The sequence below is a fragment of the Gekko japonicus genome, unplaced genomic scaffold (genome assembly GCF_001447785.1).
Source record: "Gekko japonicus isolate JY-2015 unplaced genomic scaffold, Gekko_japonicus_V1.1 scaffold280, whole genome shotgun sequence".
Taxonomy (NCBI): Eukaryota; Metazoa; Chordata; class Lepidosauria; order Squamata; family Gekkonidae; genus Gekko; species Gekko japonicus.
In genome coordinates this window covers 993370-1013265 of record NW_015173130.1, presented here as the reverse complement: position 1 = coordinate 1013265, position 19896 = coordinate 993370, and the positions used below count along the sequence as shown (strand labels likewise).

The 19896-nt window shown below is 44.8% G+C and overlaps 1 protein-coding gene across 1 annotated transcript in view; it reads left to right on the top strand.

Annotated features, from left to right (window-relative positions):
- PARP12 (poly(ADP-ribose) polymerase family member 12) overlaps nt 1-16325 on the top strand; it is a 34056-nt gene extending 17731 nt beyond the window's left edge. The window contains exons 6-12 of the mRNA XM_015422089.1: nt 2278-2458; nt 3225-3345; nt 4693-4789; nt 8847-8934; nt 12194-12324; nt 14017-14168; nt 14935-16325. Of these exons, the coding sequence (XP_015277575.1) occupies nt 2278-2458; nt 3225-3345; nt 4693-4789; nt 8847-8934; nt 12194-12324; nt 14017-14168; nt 14935-15194 (1030 nt within the window). The 3' untranslated portion in view covers nt 15195-16325. The remainder of the gene's footprint in view (nt 1-2277; nt 2459-3224; nt 3346-4692; nt 4790-8846; nt 8935-12193; nt 12325-14016; nt 14169-14934) is intronic.
- The last annotated feature ends 3571 nt before the right edge of the window (nt 16326-19896 follow it).

The window sequence follows — 19896 nt, the reverse complement described above, 5'->3', positions numbered from 1 at the left end:
TTGGAGCACTCCACAAATCAGTGGGTACCTTTGGGATAGCTGCTCCCCTAGCACCACCCTTTGTCCCCAACCCTGAAGGAAGGACTCCAGTATCGGCGAGGTGGTGGATCAGTAACTGATGGTCGACCATGTCAAATGCCGCCAACAGGTCCAACAGCAACATCACTGCCAATGCGCCCCGATCCAGATGCCTCCGGAGGTCATCTGTGAGGGTGACCAGGGCCGTCTCCATTCTGTGGCCTTGGCAGAAACCAGACTGGAAAGGATCTAGAATGGAAGTGTCATCCCAAAAGCTCTGTAGCTGAATTGCCATGGCCCTGTCAATTACTTTGCCCAAATAGGGCAGATTGGAGACTGGCCGGTAATTATCCAATTTGGCTAGATTCAGAGATGGCTTTTTCAGGAGGGGACGAACCACAGCTTCCTTGAGTGCCCTAGGGAACTGTCCCTCCGAGAGGGATTTGTTGATAATCTCCCTTAGGGCATTTTGAAACCCATCACGGCCAGTTTTAATTAGCCATGATGGTCACGGGTCAAGGCAGCACGTGGTAGGGCGTACAGTTAAGAGCAGTTTGTCAACTTCCTCCAGGCTGAGTGGACTGAAATAATCCATAACCTGAGCAGAAGATGTGCATGGAGCCTCAAGTTCAGTTACTGTCTTAACTGTGGTGGGGAGGTCACAGCGGAGCGACAGGACTCTATCTGCAAAGTAGCTTGCAAAGGCCTCACAGCCAGTGTCCACTTCCCTAACATTTGGTCTGCCTTGTGGCAGAACAGTCATAGACCGAATTATTCTAAATAATTGGGCTGGGCATGAGCTTGCAGACATAATCGTGGCCGCATAATACTCTGACTGCCATCTCATAGAATCTCATAAATGTCCTATAAGATGTTCTTGTGGCTTCATCGCAAGTGCATTGCTACTGTCTCATTAGCCATCTTAGCCTTCGCTTCATCAGCCGCAACTCCTGGGTAAACCAAGGTTTCTGAGTTTCACTGACTCTTGAAGTCTAGAAGGCAGGAACACACAATCAAGTTCCCAAAATCCTTCTTTGTACACAGGCCAGGGATCACTCCTCTTTTAAGAAGGAAAGGGAAAAAAGAAATGGAATGAAATGGAAAGGGAGAGAAAGAAAGGGAAAGTAATAGAAAGGGCTTTTTGCAAGAGCCACTTTGCTCTTCCAAAGAGGCGAGTTCACCGGGATGGCATCTTTTCCCTCTTTTATTAGAAACAGTGGAGAATGGGAGCATCTGGTTCAGTCTTTTTGAAACTTGGGTGGTTTGAGGAGAGGCACCAAACTTGCAGCATAGCAAAAACCAGCCCCCCCCCCGAGCCCCAGATACCCCTGAATTGATTCTCCATTAAAGACTATAATGGAGACATTCCCTTTAAATGTTTTTTGCAAGCCGCACGTCCGCCTTCCCCCACAACATCCTTTTTCTTGGAATGCAGCTCCTCTCTGTTGGCCTACCACTGCTTTGGGGGGGGAATACAGATGTGCAGCCTGGGTCCCCCAGACCTCCTTCCCTGCCAGAGAGGATCCGGGGGTGACTCACCTGATGTGGGGTGAATCAGGCAGGACAGCAGATTTTCTTGGATGGCATCAGCAGCTCCCAGGTCCCTCCCAGCTTCGCACCACCTGGCCAGCACAGGCAGGAAGGCTCTTCAAATTCCTGGTGGAGTTGCGCTGAGGAAGGAAGGAGGGCTGGGAGGAAGCAGGTGCCATCGGATGAGCAGGAGGGCGGGGCCGCCCTGGGAGAGTCACCCCCCCTGCACTGAGCTAAAAAGCTCTGTGCTGGGTGGTAAAAAAATATTGTGCCCCTGCATATTGTCGGACATTAGAGGGAACCCTGAGGGCATCCAATGAAGCTGATGGACAGTTGGTTCAGGACAGACAAAAGGAAATAGTGCTTTGCACAGAGAGTTATTAAAATGTGGAATTAACTGCTAGAGGCTGTAGTGATGGCCACCAGAATAAACTGCTTTAAAAGGGGATTAGATAGATTCATGGAAGATAAGTCTATTAATGGCTACTAGCAATGGTGACAGAGGGGAACCTCCACATTCAGAGTCACTAGACCTTTGAATCCCAAAGCCAGGAGGCAACATCAGGGGAAGGCCTCAGCCTCTATGCCCTGTTGTTGGCTGTCCAGAGGAACTGATGGTTGGCCACTGTGTGAGACAGGATGCTATACTAGATGAACTATTCATCTAATCCAGCAGGGCTCGTCTAATGTTCTAAGCCCCCCCCCACACATTTTTACCTAAATGTACAGGTTTACCTGCCGTGGTTCAAAACTGATCATTGACTTCAGCAGTATGACTTACAACTCCATCCAAGTTAGACGCCTCTCCACAGCATCTTCTGTGACCAAGCCCCCTCACTATATCCTAACTACAGAATGGCTCTGGTATTGGAAAGATGACTATGGACTATGGAATGAATATGGGACGCAGGTGAGTAATACCATCTAGCTGTAGACTGAAGTAAACATGATGCATTCTGTATGCTGTGAAGATCTACTGGTATGTCAGGCTGTTCCAGAACTTAGCCCTGCTCTAAAGGTGGCTCCACCTTAGGAGATAAGGTATACAGCTAACAGGGCAAGACCTTTTCCATGGCTGTGCCTGATTTATAGAGTACTGTTCCCAGGTCTGTTTGTTATGAACTTTATGGTTTTTAGGCATTAGTTAAAAATATGGTTATCAGTTAAGCCTTTAATGGTGTGTAAATTATGCTCTCTGAGGTATTCTGGTATAGTCTCTCAGTGGCTGTGTTTTGTCATGGTTTTGTTTAGATATTTTGGTTCTGTTGTATTTGGATTGGGGGTGTAAACCACTCTTGGGTTGGAAACTAGTTTGGTATCTGAGACTGAAAATTCAGTTGTGGTTCTCTTTCTGCCTGTTAACATGGGGCACAAAGAGCCATGGAGTTTTCTGCATAATCCTCAGTGGATAAGAACTGGATGTATGGGAGAGTATATCCTTGGGTTAAGTCTATCTCTACTACTTTCAATGGCCCTGAAAAGTTTCCTGACTTTGGTACAGGGTTTGGTCATCTCCATAAATTCGTCTTGACCTTTGTAGCAGATGTTCCCACAATGACAAGCCCAGTCTTGAGCCCGGGTAGATCCCATGGGAGTTTTCTTATGCAAATTTTGGAACTTGCTGCTTTTGCAAGATGATTTTGGAAAAAATCTTTTGTTTGGTTCTGTGCTGACAGGATATTGACCATGGTGCTTCTTCGGTATGCAGCCTCGATCTTGAGAAAGCCTATCAGTCTGAGGCCTCCCCAACACTCAACTTCACAGCTAGGAATCAGAATTATGTGCTTGATTTCAAAGGTATGTTTGTTCTTAATGGTCTTGAATCCGTGGAAGTGTGCTAAAACAGTGCATGCTTTAAAACATTTTATATAATGCTGCCTTTGGGGGGGGGGGGTCTCAAGGCCTCTGTTGTCTCTTGTGACTGGGAAAGGTTTTTTCCAAGGTCTCAGGCAAGGGTTTTTCTTAGGCCCTTTCTCTGCTGCTAAAGAAGAAAAGGTATTTGTACCCCATTTTTCTGTACCTCAAGGAGCCTCAAAGTGGCTTACAATTGCCTTCCCTTCACTTCCCCACAACAGTCACCTTGTAAGATAGGTGGGGCTGAGAGAGTTCTGAGAGAACTGTGACTGGCCCACAGTCACCCAGCAGGCTTCATGTGGAGGAGTGGAGAATCAGACCTGGTTCTTCAGATCAGAGTCCACTGTTCTTAACTACTACACCATGCTGCCTCTCAGGCTGGCTGCTTGAGTTCTTTTTCACAGGAGATTGAGTCTGGGGCCTTCCGTATGCAATAAATGGGCTTTATAACTGAACCAAGTTTACACAATGAGAGGCACTTTCTTAGGACTACTTAGGAGCGTCTATCTTTTCTAGTTAGTTAGGTGGTATGAATGCTTTCCAGGGCACCAGATACCACCCCACTGGATTTTTCCTCATCATACAGCTTCCTGCCTGCCCCACTGCACTGGGGATCTCAGTGGAGCATCGAAATGGTTTGAGGAGATAACATTTTAGCATTCATACCCAGACTTCCTGCTATCAGATTTTAACCCTTTTCCAGAATGGCGCTCCTGTGGCTAGGCGGGATACAAATCGGATTCATAAATAAAAAATAAAAAAATTGGCTGGTTTGGAATGCTGCACTCATTGGCTTTTGTGTTGCTGTAGTGTTATTTCTGTGTTCCACCTGTCACAGATGACTTACTTGGTAATTTAGTCCATGTAGAATAGACCTCAGTTGAAAGGTCTATTGTTGTAGGTCAAGTTGTTCTTGTTGGTCAGAGTCAGAGGATATTTGGTTCACATTAGGCCCTCTGTCTCTGTTCACCTTGTCCATCGAAGTTGGGTTCAGCTCTGCTTTCAGTCTGGTTCTAAATCCATCATCATGGGTGATATCAACAAGGGGTGTACTTTCAGAGATACGTGGGACTCACGCAGGTATCTGAGGAAGGCGAAGCAGCCTCTCTAGAAGCAATGTTGTCCTTGGCATTTAAATGGCATTGCAGCATACATTAGAACCAGAGTTATTAGTTCCTCTTAACAGTGACTATAAACCTGGCACTTGCGATGGCTTGGTTTGCAGAAGAGATTTTCAGTTACAACCATTTGCAGTATATGCAAGGGCTGTTCTATTTTTCTTTTTTAAAGCCATGAAACAGAAGAACGTGTGTTACAAGACAGAACGAGAAGTTCGTAGGCGACCTAAGTTTGTGTCTCTAAAAGAAATAGAGAAGAAGAAAACCAGGTTGGTGATGGGGATGTGTGTGTTTGTTTGTTTATTTGTTTGTTTGTTTATTTAGAATATTTTAATGCTGCCTCTTTGGAGTACTGATTGTGGTAAAACTGCAGTTTAAAAAACAAGATGTTAGACACAAGCAGGATTAAAAACTATCCATCAAACAGAAGCAAATCATTAAAAAGCTGGTAAGATAAAAGTTTGGGGAAAAACAAAAGTAAAGTAGGTGCCAGGTAAGCCTGAAGGTGGAGGGCATTCCAAAGGTGAGGTGTCATCACAAAAATAGCCCTGTCTGTGTTTGCCACCCACCCAGTGACGGCCCCAGGTTTTTTCATCCACTAGGTGAGGATACCTTCCCCCCCCCCCCCCCCGCAGGACGGGGGCATGTGTTGGAGCCACAGTGGGCGGGCCGAGCTGCAAATGCATGCGGGGGGTTGGGATCGCTGGAGGGGAGGGAGCCAGGGCCTGTGCCAGGCTGCAAAAGGAGCTCCAAGGAGACCGCGGGGGCGGCAGAGGGTGAGCAGTACTTTCCCATTGTCCTGGGCTGTTCCCCACGCCTATCCTCCCCCGTCTCCTCCTCTTTCTGTCTGGGGGGCTGTAAAGAGGGGAGTCTCTTGCCGGGGACGGAGCAAGAAGCTGGCACGGGAGGCTTCCTGTGTGGGCCAAGGAGGGGACAAGGCCGGCCAGAATGGCGCCCTCGTCGAGCCGTCACCCTAGGCAAGACTCTAAAATTTAACAATAACGGGCTGCCCTGCACCCACCCCACTTCCAAAGGTTAGGGGCACAGAGAGCAAGGCTTGAGGGGCAGATCTCAACTGTGTACGTAGAGCAGGGGTGTTGAACTCGTTTGTTACAAGGGCTGGATCTGACATAAATGGGACTTTGTTGGGCCAGGCCGTGCGGGTCATAAAATATAATGTCAGGTAGCAGAGATATAAACTTTATAAAAGATACAAACACAATTAAAGATATTTTTTACTTAAAATACAAATATGCTTACAACTCTTGTGATATTTTGTTTAATAGTCTTTTATAACTGACACCTCCCAAACCTCTCCCCCCCCCATGCCTGCCTAAAATGGAAAGGTTGGGGAATAGTGGGGTTTGCCAGTGCAATTTTTAAAATAAAACATCAAGAAAAAGCACAGGGATCACAGCAGAAACCAAAATATAAACTAAAAATATAAAATGCTCTGAGCCTAGGAACATAAAATGGCTGGCCATTGCAAGCTTCTCTCTCCCCCCCTCCCCAGGTCTACTCAGAGTGGCAGTGGCTCGCCAGTGTAATGTCCTCCTTTGGCTGTGGGTTCCGAGGTTGGAGTACTCACTCAGGCACCCGTTCTCAGGTCCATTCAGCAGAGACAAGTTGGCTCAAAACATCAACCCTGTATTTGCAGGGAGACAACTCCAGCAAGCAACAACTTCAGCTGTACAAACACTGGAAAGTGAAACTACTTGAGCTCCACTCCACTGAAATACATTGCAGCAGAAACAAAGTTGGAAAGAAAATGTGGAATGGATTCCCGATTAAGGCACCCAGGAATTAAGGTCTCTTGGCCCAGATAGACTACTCTGGGACTAGAATGACAGCCACCAGAGTGAAATGACAGTCCTGAGGAGTAGCAGCAACATTCTGGGATTGGAATGAGGGCCCCTGGAGTGGAATTCCATTCCCAGAATGCTGCTGCTACTCCCCAGGGCTGTCATTCCACTCTGTGCCCTGTCATTCCAGTCCCAGAACACTGTTTCTTTTGCTGGAAACAGTCCCAGAGTAGTCTATCTGGGTGCAGAGACCTTAATGGAAGAATCCATTTTGTATTTTCTTTTTAACTTTGCAAGCCCAGAAGAGCTTCCTGCCAAAGCAGGCAAAGAGAAGACAGAGGGATCTGGGAACTTCGGCAGCCTCAAGCTTCAAAGGGTGAACTCAGGAGAAGAAAAGAGCTGTGGGCCTGATTAAAGCCGTGGGCCTCAAGTTTGACACCCCTGATGTAGAGTGTATTACAGAGAACGTAAACAGTATATAACTTGGAAGAGGATTAAAGTATTTTTGTAAGTATGCCTTGACTAAGGTTGCCGCAAAGCCCCTAGACATGCTATAATGGTAAAATCTTGATCTCTGTAACAAAGCATGCTGGGATTTAAGTTTCAAGTATAAGGAAGTTCCCCTGGAGTGTGTAGGTTTCTTTCAAAAACCTTATAATTGTCCTGCATATAGTTCTAAAGTGCTTGTTTCTCCTATATCTGCTAAATGCCATTTCAACACCTCAGTGCATCTGGTTCAGTGGTCTAGATGTCACTCTTGCATTGCTGCTAAAATTTAGCCATCATATTTCCCTCCCTGCCCCCCCAGTTTTTCCTCTTAAGATACAAGGAATTGTTTTAAATGGAGTCAGACATAGAGTCCATCTAGGGAGCACTCCTAAACAGGTAAACTCAGAAGTAAGTCCTACTTTACTCAGTGGGGCTTCCTTCCAGGAAAGTTTTCTTAGGATTGCAGCCCTAGCCTAGTATTGACTTGCTCTGCCACCTACATTTTTTGAACTCGAGATGTCAGGGATGGACTTTTTATGCATGTATTTACTTCGTTACGTCATGTATAAATATTTATTTAATTGCAAAGATATAGATGCCAGAGAATACAAAAAGGACAAATATAGAAATCTGTAAAGCCATGGCAGCATCTTACAAAAACACAGAATGAATTTAGTTGTAAAATAAATAGTAATTATAAATGAGCAGCTCAGCAAGTCCCTGAAGCGTGGCAGGATAGGCGAGTCTGAATCTGAACGGGATGAGGGAAGAAGCATGAGCCCGCCTCGGCAGGGCGGGCGGGATATAAATCAAATCAAATCAAGCACTGCAGGGTCAGTTTAGGATGATCAGACCATAGATGTAGCACCATAAGCAAGAAATACCACCCCCTGGGCCTCCATAGAGTTCTTAAAGGATGGAACCCTGATCTGCAACTGTACTGAAGATTCTGTGTAACTGGGGATAAGGAATGAAAACTGTCTTTGTGTATGGGAGAAGGTTTCATGAAGGCCAAGCCCACATCTAGGCGATTCCAGAGGAGGAGACATTTTAGTTTAAAAAGGTAAAGGTTCCCTTGCTCGAAAGCCAGTCGAGTCCGCCTCTAGGGTTGCAGTGCTCATCTCCGTTTCAAAGCCGAAGAGCCAGCACTGTCCGAAGACGTTTCCGTGGTCATGTGGCCGGCATGACTAAACTCCAAGGCGCACGGAACGCTGTTACCTTCCCACCGCAGTGGTACCTATTTATCTACTTGCAATTTCTTGCTTTCGAACTGCTAGGTCGGCAGGAGCTGGAACTAGAGACAGGAGCTAACCCCGTCTTGCGGCACCCGGGTCTTGAACTGCTGAACTACTGACCTTCCACAGCCTGCAGTTCAGCGTCTTAACCACTTGAGCCACCGCAGCGCCATTCATTTTAGTTTACTGTAGCAAAATAAAACAGAAGTTCAAAGGCACCTTAAAGACTAACACCTATAATCCAGCATCATCTTTTGTAAGTCTGAGCTTATTTCTTGAGATTCAAAAGAGAGAGAGGAAATCAGTTTCCTTGTATCTATCCAGAAAATTACAGAAGGGGAGAGAGAAATGGGGACCACATCAAGATAGCCACATCTCTGATGCTCTCAAGATTTTGATGAGGGCCTGGGAGAAGGTACGCTGTGAACTGTAGTCCTTCCATTTCTCAAACACTACTGGCACACCCCACTACACATTTACTCTTGATAAATGTTCTTTAGGCCTATTGTTAGTCCCAGAGAGTCCTGGCGGTTTCTAGGTAAGGTGCAGACCATGAAGGGTATGGTTCTGGAACCCAGCAAGCACTGTGCGGCTGAGTCGTGTTGGGGCGTGTAGCTCTCCCTTGCAAATTAGCTGAGTCCTACAAATGTACTTTACCGATCCTGTATTTAGGTTAGATTTGAAACTTGAATAACACTTTGTTATCTGAGACATATTTGTTTGATGCTCAGCTGTTAATTTTTTTCATAGAACTATAGGTTAGTGGCGATGTTAATTATTCAATCTGTTCTTATATAAAGCGGGGCTGAGCTATCGAAGGCAGGAGAAGGAGCGATAAACATTCCAGCTCATTGGGACCAGTCAGCCTTACCAGAGCTGGGATATAAGGTAAGATGCTCTTCGCAACACACCTTGGAGGGTCATAGAGGCCATCTAGTCCAACCCCCTGCTCAATGCAGGATCAGCCTAGAGCATCCCTGACAAAGTGTTGCTTGCAGACTGCCAGTGAGGTGGAGCCCACCACCTCCCTAGGCAGCTGTTTCCACTGCTGAACTACTCTTACTGTAAAAAACAAACACCCTTTCTAATATCCAGACGGTATTTTTCTGCCCGTAATTTAAACCCATTATTGTGAGTCCTATCCTCTGCTGCCAACAGGAACAGCTCCCTGCATAGGGCCATGCTGTTCCTAAGTATCACAGTCTTAAGTATCACTCATTCTCTTCTGGTAGGCAGGTTTGTGGGCCTGCCTGAATTTTGCAGTAGTATTGTGGAGGTGTTTTATGACTGTTGTTTGGTTACTGCCAAACTGAAAAGCAGAATGCTTTCCTTGTTTATGATTGAAAGATGTGTGATGCAGCCTTGTTTGAAGCCAAGCAAATATAGCTGTATGGGACCCTTGGAAGGAGCCTCTTGTATAGCACCTTGAGTTTCACAATGCAAGACAGATGAGATCTAAATTTAAGAAATAAGTACAGATTGATATTGTCTTCCTGCACTTAAAATTATTCAGATTGCCTAATTTGTTAAGAGTGGTTCAATCTGGATGCATAATTCTAAACTCATTTTTTCCTACATGGAGAAATAATGGCAGGAGATGCATTTTGTTAAATGCTTATTTGTTTAACATTGAAAAATGAACATCTGGTTCCTTCATTTCTACTCTGTTCAGAAGTGTTCATGATGTGGCTTGGATAAAATGCGATTTTAGAGGCCCTTTGCAACCCCTTTTTTTGGGGGGGATTAATGCAGTGAAAACCACCAAAGCTCACAGTTACCTAAAGAGAGCATACCAATATGCAGCAGTGTTAACCACAACTAGTTTGTCTCCTCCAAAAAGATAACTCCCCCCGCTACTAAAACCCAAGATTATGGCAGTCTTCCAACAGAGAGCCAGTTTGGTGTGAGAGCCAGTTTGGTGTAGTGGTTAAGTGCGCAACTCTAATCTGGGAGAACCGGGTTTGATTCCCCACTCCTCCACTTGCACCTGGCTGGATGACCTTGGGCAAGCTGTAGCTCTGATAATAGCTGTTCTTGAAAAAGAGCAGTTTCTGTCAGAGCTCTCTCAGCGCCACCTACCTCACAGGGTGTCTGTTGTGGGGAGGGGAAGGGAAAGGAGTTTGTAAGCCACTCAAGCTGGAAGAATAGACAGCGTGCCGGAGCGGTTTGAACTGCTCCGGTCCGAGGCATGTTTTTTTAAGCTGGAAGAATCGCGATCACACTTACCTCCTTGTTCTGGACACTCACTCCCGGCCGTTCACACAGGTTTCTTCCCTCTCAGTTTGGGCATGCGCGCAGGCGGCCATCCTTAGTATTAACATTTTCGCGCGTGCGCAGAACAGCGATTTCCCCTTCAACCCAACTGCCATGCTTCCCTTTAAACTTTAAATGAACACTTCCCTTCACACTTTTATCCTGAAACTGGCCTCTGTGAGATCCCGAACTCGTATACACAGCAAAACCAGGCACCATTTAAACTTTGGTTTTACTAACGCCGGGACGAAGCTCTGCCCAAGCGCATATCGCCGACGCTTAAAAATAAATTTAAAAAATGTTGGGCGAAAAGTGGAAGCCTCGGCTTTCGAGCAGGGAACAGGAAGTGGCTTTACAACGGCGGAGGAGCGATCACACGGGGGGAAATGCGGCTGGAACCGGAGAAGCAGGAAAACACCACTTGGGGACCTGGTATCAAAATAATCCACTTTATTGGGGGGTTGCGCTGGAAAGCGATGGCTGGGGATGGGAGGCAGATGTTGACCATGTGATCGCGCGTAAATAGTCCGTTTCTAACCGGCATGTATACTGGCTCAAATGGCCCGTCTGAATGCACCCTGAGACTCCTCTGGGTAGTGAAGGGCGGGGTATAAATCCAATCTCCTCTGTTGCTGCCGCCGCCACAAAGGAGCTTGAAAGCAGGGGGGACCACTGGTCTCTCACGTTCTAGAAACAATACAGAACCCCTGTTTACCAGCAGCAGAAGTGAACTTGTGTGTATATAACTGTAGTTCTTTTCAACTCTTTTTTTGGGGGTGTGTGTGTGGGGGATATCACCAGCCTCAGTTGACTTACATCAATGTCTGTCATCCAGAAGCTTATTGGCTACTGATGTGTAACAAATGCATTAGAAGTAAAAGGTAGCTAATGCTTTGTTTTGGGGTAGATCAATACTCCCCTTACATAGGCTTTTGAACAGTGATTCCAGATTGTGGCATTTGAAAGCATTCTTTTAGAGGGTTATGAACTCAGGTAGTGGCATAACAAGGGATTGGGGGGGGGATTATAGGAGATGGTATCAAATGTCCATGTACCAGCCAGATATAAAGTTTAAGAGAATGGGGTGTCCTGTGCCTGACCAAACATTCTGCTAGTTCTGTGCCACCCCTGTTATTCTCTTTATCCTTTAAATACCATGTAATTCTAATTAAATACATGGGTGAGCATGGCAATTCATACCCTTTGTTGAAAATAAGTAACCATAGGTTAGAGCTTGGGTTTTAGTCTTCCAAACGGTCTGTAGCTTTTTCTGGCCAAACATATCCTAGGGTTTGTGAATAGGCTACTGTTTATCTGAAATCTCTGTATAGATTTGGGTTTGTAACCAGTGTTGACCTCTGTGTATTTGAGAGCTTTATAGGTGCCTTTGTTCTTCAGAGCAGTGGCTTAAAAGCCCTCTGAGCACAGTGTAATACCTGTAGTCTGTACCACACTTAATACAGTGCTGCTCCTAAAAAAAAGTGTTTAGTAGAAGTCATTTAGTGAAACTTGACATTGTTTATTTTCCTGCAATTATTAGGTGGTAATTAGATTAAAAATATAAGTCTCATAAGACCGGCATAGCATCTGTAGTGCGGTTTTGGCTTTTTTTTTTTTTTAAAGTGTATTGGGTTAATACAAACTCCATGGAGTGCGAGGGTGATTCCAGGGCATTCATCTTGTTTTGCCACCTTTAAAAAAACATTCTCTGAGGGTCCTTGGATAAGCCAAGGCACAGATTTTGGTTAAGTATGGCCAACTCCATCTTCACACAAAATAGTTCTGTATTGACTCTGGCCCTTTTTGGTTAGCACTCCCAAACAGAGTTTCTAATCTTATTTGAAATGGGTCTTTTGTTAACCAGATTGCTGTATCTCTTCTTTTCCTCTTGTAGTTGATCCCCCTTCAATCATCATCTAATGAATACAGAAAGGTCCAGGTTAACTTTGAGCGCACTATGTCCAAGGCAAAAATTATAAAGATCAACAGAATTCAGAATCTGGCTCTCTGGGAAGTGTATCAGTGGTATGTTTGATATTCAATATTAAGCCATGGATAAAAGAAATAGTATGGAGTCTTGCTGGATTTCTCACTTGAATTTGGATGCGTAACTATTTTTTATTTATTTATATTTTATTTATTTAAACATTTTTACCCCGCCCTCCCCGCAAGCGGGCTCAGGGCGGCTTACAAGGGGCACAAGCCCATACATAAAATCCAATAAAACCATAAAATCATAACCAAAACATTACATTTAACAATAAAGTGCTTCCATTGTCAAGATGGTCTTAAGTTGTTATAGTGGTATCTTCCAGCACCCCCCAATTGGTTGGTGGTAACGATGGCGGCCCCTACATGAAAGCCTGGTGGAAGACTAGTTGCCACGGGAGAGGCACGGATGGTGGGCGGATTATCCGGGCGCGATCACACCCCAACATCTGGGAAGTGGCGCGCACCCGTGGCTTACCGCTGACAATGCGAGTTAAAAAACTAGTATTTCCAAGGTACTAGTAAACGTTTGCCACGGGCTGCCTCCAGACTCCCGTGGTGTGATCGTGCCGGCGCACGGCATTCCCCTCCGGTCCCTCGTTTACCCGCCGGCGCTGAGGGAAGGACCCGTGGTGTGCCGCCGGCACGTCTGATCGCATAATCGCCGATCAAACTGCGCCGGGGCAATTATCCCCCCCGCGATATCCGGCCCGTGTGACCGGGGCCTAGGTGTGAGTTAAAACTGTAAGCACAACACTTTCTCCTTTTGGTTTGGTTTGTGTTGGATTATGGGTATTCTGGGGTTCATTCTGCATAGAATTCTTCAAAGGAAGTTGGTACTAGACTGTTGGCAGTCAACATGTATCCTGGAACATCTGTTGCTGCTTCTCTACCGCAAATCATAAATATGGTGTGTGCACAGGCATGTTTTGTGTGTGCAGTTAATCCAGTGGTCCCCAACCTTTTTGTGACCCTGTGGGCACCTTTAGAATTCTGACATAGGGTGGTGAGCGCAACCACAAAATGGATGCCGGGGGTGGGGGTGGAGCCAGTGACAAAATGGATGCTGTGGAAGGTGGAGCAATTAAAAAATGGCTGCTGCAGGAAGTAGAGCCAAGTACAAAATGCCAGGGAGTAAGGTTATGCGTAACTCTTAACAATTCCTCAACATTTCAGGTGGAAGCTCTGCTTAACAGGATGCCCTTTTAAATGAACATTTTATTTTAAAGTATTTTCTTGCTTACACACAACTTACTTTGACTCCCACAGCGAAGATCAGTGCAGCCAGTCAGAAGCTCTGTTGGGCAGATCCCCACCTGGATCCACTCACTTTTCAAAATCATTTGATGAGCAGCAGGAAAGACGTTGGAGGGCTCCATAGTGCCTGTGGGTGCCATGCTGGGAACTTCTGACTTAATCTTCCCTGACAAACCTTCCCCCAGTTTCTCTTTCTATAGCCATAGGGAGTCTTAGCTGTGGGCCAACCAGGGTAGCGGTCCCATGACCTGTACTGGTGGGGCAGCACTTTGACTCCCTGGCTGCTGAGTTGCCTTGATTGTTGGCCGCTGTTGTCCTCTCGGTTGTAGCTTCCACAACGGAGGATGGAGCAAGATAATTTTGCACTAAGTGGCTTTATTAGATGTGAGTGTGGGGCCTTCTTTAAATTATCTGATGGAAGCATGCGGTTTCTCTTTCTTCTTTCTCCTTCACACCGTTTCTCATTTATAGGCAGAAAGAACAAATGAAGAAGGCAAATGGAGGGAAGGATGTAGATGAAAAACTGCTGTTTCATGGGACGACCAGAAACCATGTTGAAGCTATCTGCCAGCAGAACTTCGACTGGAGGATCTGTGGAGTTCATGGTACCGCCTATGGCAAAGGTAACCTCATTCTGCACCTTGTACCTTTCCTTGACTACAGTGATTTAACTGGAGACACTTGGTCTAAGATGTGATATACTTCCTTTGTCTCCATCTCATATTATTTGATCTAAATAGATTATCAGAATTTCAGGATAGAGGCATAGTAAAATGCCTGGGGGGGGAATGCTTAATAAAATCTGGCGAAAGGTACAAAAATGAGAAAAGTTATCAAACACTTTTGAAGAGTAGTTTAAACATGGAAACTGGAAGGATTCGATGATGATGATGATATTCATATGGGGGAAATATACAAGTAGAACTGACAAATTAGAGGTGAATTTCAAACAGAGCATGAATTAGCAGCACATTATAGCAGAAAATGTAATGCCAAGTTTTAGCAGTCTTAAGAAGCAGATTTGAGGTTTGGAAGTACCATTCTGCTTTGAGTTCAAACATATGCATTTGGAGTACACTGTTTAGTTTTCAAGTCTACACTGGGCTACAGGAGAAACCAGTCCCAGGATCTGCTGTGCTGTAAGGAGATTGCTCTCTGTGGCATGCAGATCCTGGCTGGGTTGGCTTCTCCTGTAGCCCAGTTTAAACCGGGCTGCACGAGAAGCCAGCCCCAGCACAGTTGATCCTTTGGCTGTCTTCTGCAGTCCCTTTGAACTTTAAAGGGACTGCAATAGAATCCTGAAAAACAGCTGAGAGGCAGGAGCTTGCACTGCTGTACAAAGTTTTACTGTTTTTTCTTTTCTGTTTCCACTCCCTATTCCCCTTACAGGAAGCTACTTTGCAAGGGATGCTTCGTATTCTGATAACTACTGCAAACACGATTTAGTCTCCAAGACAATGTTTCTAGCACGAGTATTGGTGGGGGAGTTTACCAATGGTTTGCCTCACTATCTCCGTCCTCCTACCAAAGACAGCCAGAACACTGCTTTCTATGACAGCTGTGTGAATAGCATCCATAACCCGTCCATCTTTGTCATTTTTGAAAAGCATCAAATTTACCCTGAATACCTGATTGACTATTCCACTTAGGTTGTAGGCTGTTGCTTTTCTTTCTGGTCTACAGTCTGCCTGGCAGAAATCTAGATGAAGTCTCTTGCATAATCCAACTAGTGCATACTTCCGTGGCTTTTTTTATACTGTTCATTTTCCCCCCATACGGCCACTGCATACTGCATTAATTTTCACTTAATACCCTCAAGTTCCAATGGGGCTGGCATCCCTTTTAACAATTTCTAGCACAACTTCTGAGTTATCTTTTGCTTTATCACCATTGATTGAATATTTTTGCAGTCACGCATAAGAACTATTCACTTCCTCCGTTTGGAGGTGGCTTCCTATGAACCCATACTGTAGAGGAGTCTTTGTCTGTAAAACCTCAGGTACACGAGGTCACAAATGCAGTAGACCAGTGGGAAGGGGGACTCCCCAATCTCCCCTCCTGTATATCCCTTGAAGCTTAATGTGAGCAGCCCACCTCTGGCACTTTTAATGGCAGAATATCAGAGAAAAGTTATACGTGGATCTGTGGTACCGTCAGAGACCTAGAGTATAACTGCTTGCACTTTCCCTTTTCCCAAACTTCTGTCTCCCATGATACTTCTAGAACTAGAACGGCCTTTAATTTTACTCGATCTACTTGGATTCCTTCGTCTACCTTTTAAAGAAACATGATAACTAGGACTTTTCTTCCTTGAACTTTGTTTTGCACTGATTTTCGTATAGCCTTTGTAATAAGTGCTCTTCATTTTAAAATCCAGATTTTAATGAAAAAGCAACATTTGTCGTTTTTAATAAAACATTTTTTTAAAAATACATGCTGTGGTTACAGAGAAAGGTAACTGTAATACTGCAGTTTGGGGTGCACCGAATATTGCTATGCAACCATTATGTGATTGTGGTCTTTGACTGTGTGGAAACCTGTATGCCTCTCTGAATATTATTCAGGACCATTGAAAAATCTGACTTGTCTGATACTGTTTTGTTAAAATTGTTCTTCTTTTAGTGCAATGGATACATGTAGCTGGGCCTGTGAAATGAGTTTCTTATGGTTTCCAGAGATCACCTTAACTAGAAGCCTGTTTTAGCTCAATAAACTTTTATAGTTGTGAGGCTCAAGTGAATATCACTTGGCTTATCCTTTTCTCGCAATGTAGCTGGTTCCCCTCAAATACAAATTAAAGAGTTACGAATTTGTTTTAAGTTATTCCTTTTGTTTCTCTCACTCTTTTTTTTAAGTGCCATATCTAGTAGTTGTGTCCTTCAGCCAAGAATGCAGTCTTTGGAATCCCTGCTTGCAGAAAGACTTCGCACAGCGAGGGCATGCTGAAAAGTTCTCAGCTCTTTTTATAACTAATCTCATTTTCCTACAGGTTTACTCCGATTCAGAGGTTCTCGGGTCAATGCTGATTCTGTGAACTTAGGCAGATCACAAGAGGGAGGGCAGGCAGGGTTGCCTCAGTGCTTAGTTCTTGTGGCCCTTTCTTACACGCCCAGGGAAATGCTGATCGCCACTTTGAGGTCAGGAAGCAATTGTTCTCCGCGCCAGTTTGGCCAGGGATCCTGCAGGTTTGTTTCTCCCCCCTCTTCTGGGCATAGAGCAGTGGTCACTGGGGGTGTGGAAGGGGGGAGGTATTTGTGAATTTCCTGCATTGTGCAGGGAGTTAGACTAGATGACCCTGGATATCCCTTCCAACTGTATGATTCTATGTGGAAAATAAATGATCCTCTAAATATCAAATTATGGTTGGAATCACTTTAGTTTCTGATCGTTCAGCCCATAGTCTGAGGTAAAAGTTCCTTATGCCCCTAATACATGAATGGACCAAAATTTAAAAGTGAAAACTGGGATTTCTACGAATTTTAGGGTATATGCAGACAGGAAAGTCCATTTAGTTCAAGAGAACAAAGCATGTAGTAACACGGGTGAACAGCAGCCACCTCAAAGCATAATATTTTTGTTCTTCCAGTATTGTCTTCCACTTGAAGGGTGTATGAATGAAGACTGACCCAAGAAATTACAGGCCAGTTAGTCTTACCTGTGTCCCAGGGAAGATACTGGAGCAGATTTTCCTTCTTTGATCAAGTGACGAGCTTACTGGGTCGTAGGAATGCAGTGACGTTATTTACCTGGATTTCAGTAAAGCTTTTGACAGGGTTCCCCACTTTGTTCTGATGGATAAACTGGAGGACTGCGGTCTGGACTCCAGGATAGTTAGGAGGATAGGGAACTGATCAGAGAACTGCACCCAAACAGTAGCTGTCAGTGGTGTTTCATCTGACTGGAGGGAGGTGTATGGGGGGTGCCACAGGGCTTGGTTCTGGGCCTGGTACTTTTCAATATTTTTTATAAATGATGTGGATGAGGAGGTGTAGGGACTGCTCAGTAAATTTGCAGATGACACCAAATTGGGAGAAGTAGCGAATACTTTGGAAGATACAGAATTCAATGAGATCTGAATACACTGGAAAAGTGAGTGGATATGAATAAGATGCAGTTCAATGAGGATAAGTGCAGAGTTCCACATCTGTGTAACAAAAATGAGAAGCAAGCATACTGGATGGGGGACACACGTCTGGTTAGCATTGTGTGTGAACAAGATTTTGGGGTACGGGTGGACCGTAAGCTAAATATGAGCAGTCAGTGCAGCAACGAAAAGGGTTAATGTGGTCTTGGGATGTATCAACAGAGGCATAATGTCCAGATCACAAGATGTCATAGTCCAGCTGTGCTCCGCATTGGTCAGGCTGCACCTGGAGTACTGTTCAAAAAGGATGTGGACAGAATGGAGCAGGTGCAGAGGAGGGTGATGAAGATGATCGGGGGCCTGGAGGCCAAGCCCTATGAGGAAAGGCTGAAGGACTTTGGAATGTTGAGTCTGGAGAAGAGGAGGTTGGTGAGGAGGGACAAGATTGCTCTCTTTTAAGTATTTGAAAGGCTGTAACGTAGAGGAGGGCAGGGGAGCTGATCCTGTTGACAGCAAAGGATAGGTCTTGAAATAATGGGTTTAAATCAGGGCCAGTAAGGTATCTGCTGGATATTAGGAATCCCCCCCCCCCCAGTAAGAGCAGTTCAGTGGTGAAATTGCTGGCTAGGGAGGTGGTGAGCCCCCCTTACGCCATGGCAGTCTTCAATTAGCCATTTTAGGCTGATCCTGCACTAAGCAGGGGGTTGGACTAGATGTCCTTCCAACTCTGTGATTCTACCATTGGCAGAGGCTGAACAGTAAAAACACCTGCTTCATATTCACATTTAATTTTCAAGTTTCATACTGTTCATTCTCAAGGAAAAGGCATAATTTCAGTTACTTCAACAACATCTTTCCCCAACTATTTTTAAAATGACAGCTTACAGCTGAGGTGAAATACAAATTCCCTGAAGATGCTTTGTTGTAATAACCCCTCAATCATAGAAACAGATTTTTAGTTTTGCCTGGTTACAATTACTGAAGCATCATACACGTGTAGATGCTGAGCAAGCTGTAGCCAAACAGCAAATCTTAAAACATCAATATTTGCTTTGTATGGAGCTCTTGCTGTGTTAATGTAAGGCCCTATAAGCTGCCAGACCTGGAAAGCAGCCAACGTGCTAATTTACATACGATTCTATCTGAAGGAAGGGGTTGAGATGGTAGAATGTTCTTGGAAGATGACAGTTCAGTTCTTTTCAGAGGGTTGGACGTTGCGTGGGTTTTAGGCGTGAGTTTTTAATGTCAGGAGCTCTGTTTATTGAAGGCTATTTCCAGTGAATTGGGAGTGGGGAGTGTTTCTTCTGAGCAGATTTATAGAATTTCTGCTAAAGCTAGACCGTCTCCATTTCTCCAGTATGGCGAGGTGCTTGGATACATAGTTGGATTACTTTTCCTTTGCTGACTTAAGGGGAAGTGATACAATTTCTCCAATTCATTTAACTTCAGTTTGCCTTTCGTTTAACTAGAGCTAGTTGTGCATTTGTGTGTATATACAAAATTTATATATTTACACAAAATTTAGTCGGGGGTGGATGGGTTTCTGAGGCATGCCTAATTAAATCTGACCGACTTTACTGCCATTCATCCTGGCCTCTCAGTATCTTCTTCCCATCGCCCTCCCTGCATGGCCGGTATCAGTGGTTGGTGTCACTGGGCAGTTGCTGGGGACACATCCTCTCAGATATGGTCACATTAGCCCATTATATAATGCAGAAGCATGTCATGTGCACAAGTAAGGAAATATGGTTACATCAGTCTAGTTTGGCCCTTAACAACTTAAAGAGTAGTTATTTAGTGTTGAGCTACAGACTAAAAGGTCTGTAGTTTGGCAGTTTGAGACCCTAGTGCTGCGTGACGAAGTGAGCTCCTGTCTCTGGACCCAGCTCCTGCCAACCTAGCAGTTCGAAAGCAAGAAATTGCAAGTAGATAAATAGGTACTGCTTAGGTGGGAAGGTAACAGCGTTCTGCGTGCTTTAGACAGCATTGGTTCTTCGGCTTGGATGAACACCGCCCCCTAGAGTTGGATTCGACTAGCTTTCAAGCAAGGAAAACCTTTACCAGTTTATTTAGTGCTGATCTCCTGTTTAGGGCTGTGCATTCATAAGGAAAACTGAGTCCTAGTTACACACTGACATGGAAGATTCCAGGTGTGTATCTCCCTAATGCTTCATGTTTTTTGGGATGTTATACTGCATCTAATTTTACTGTTCTTGTGCATTTTAGGTTGATAGCAAAAATCACCAAATTAACATGAGTCTGGTCCA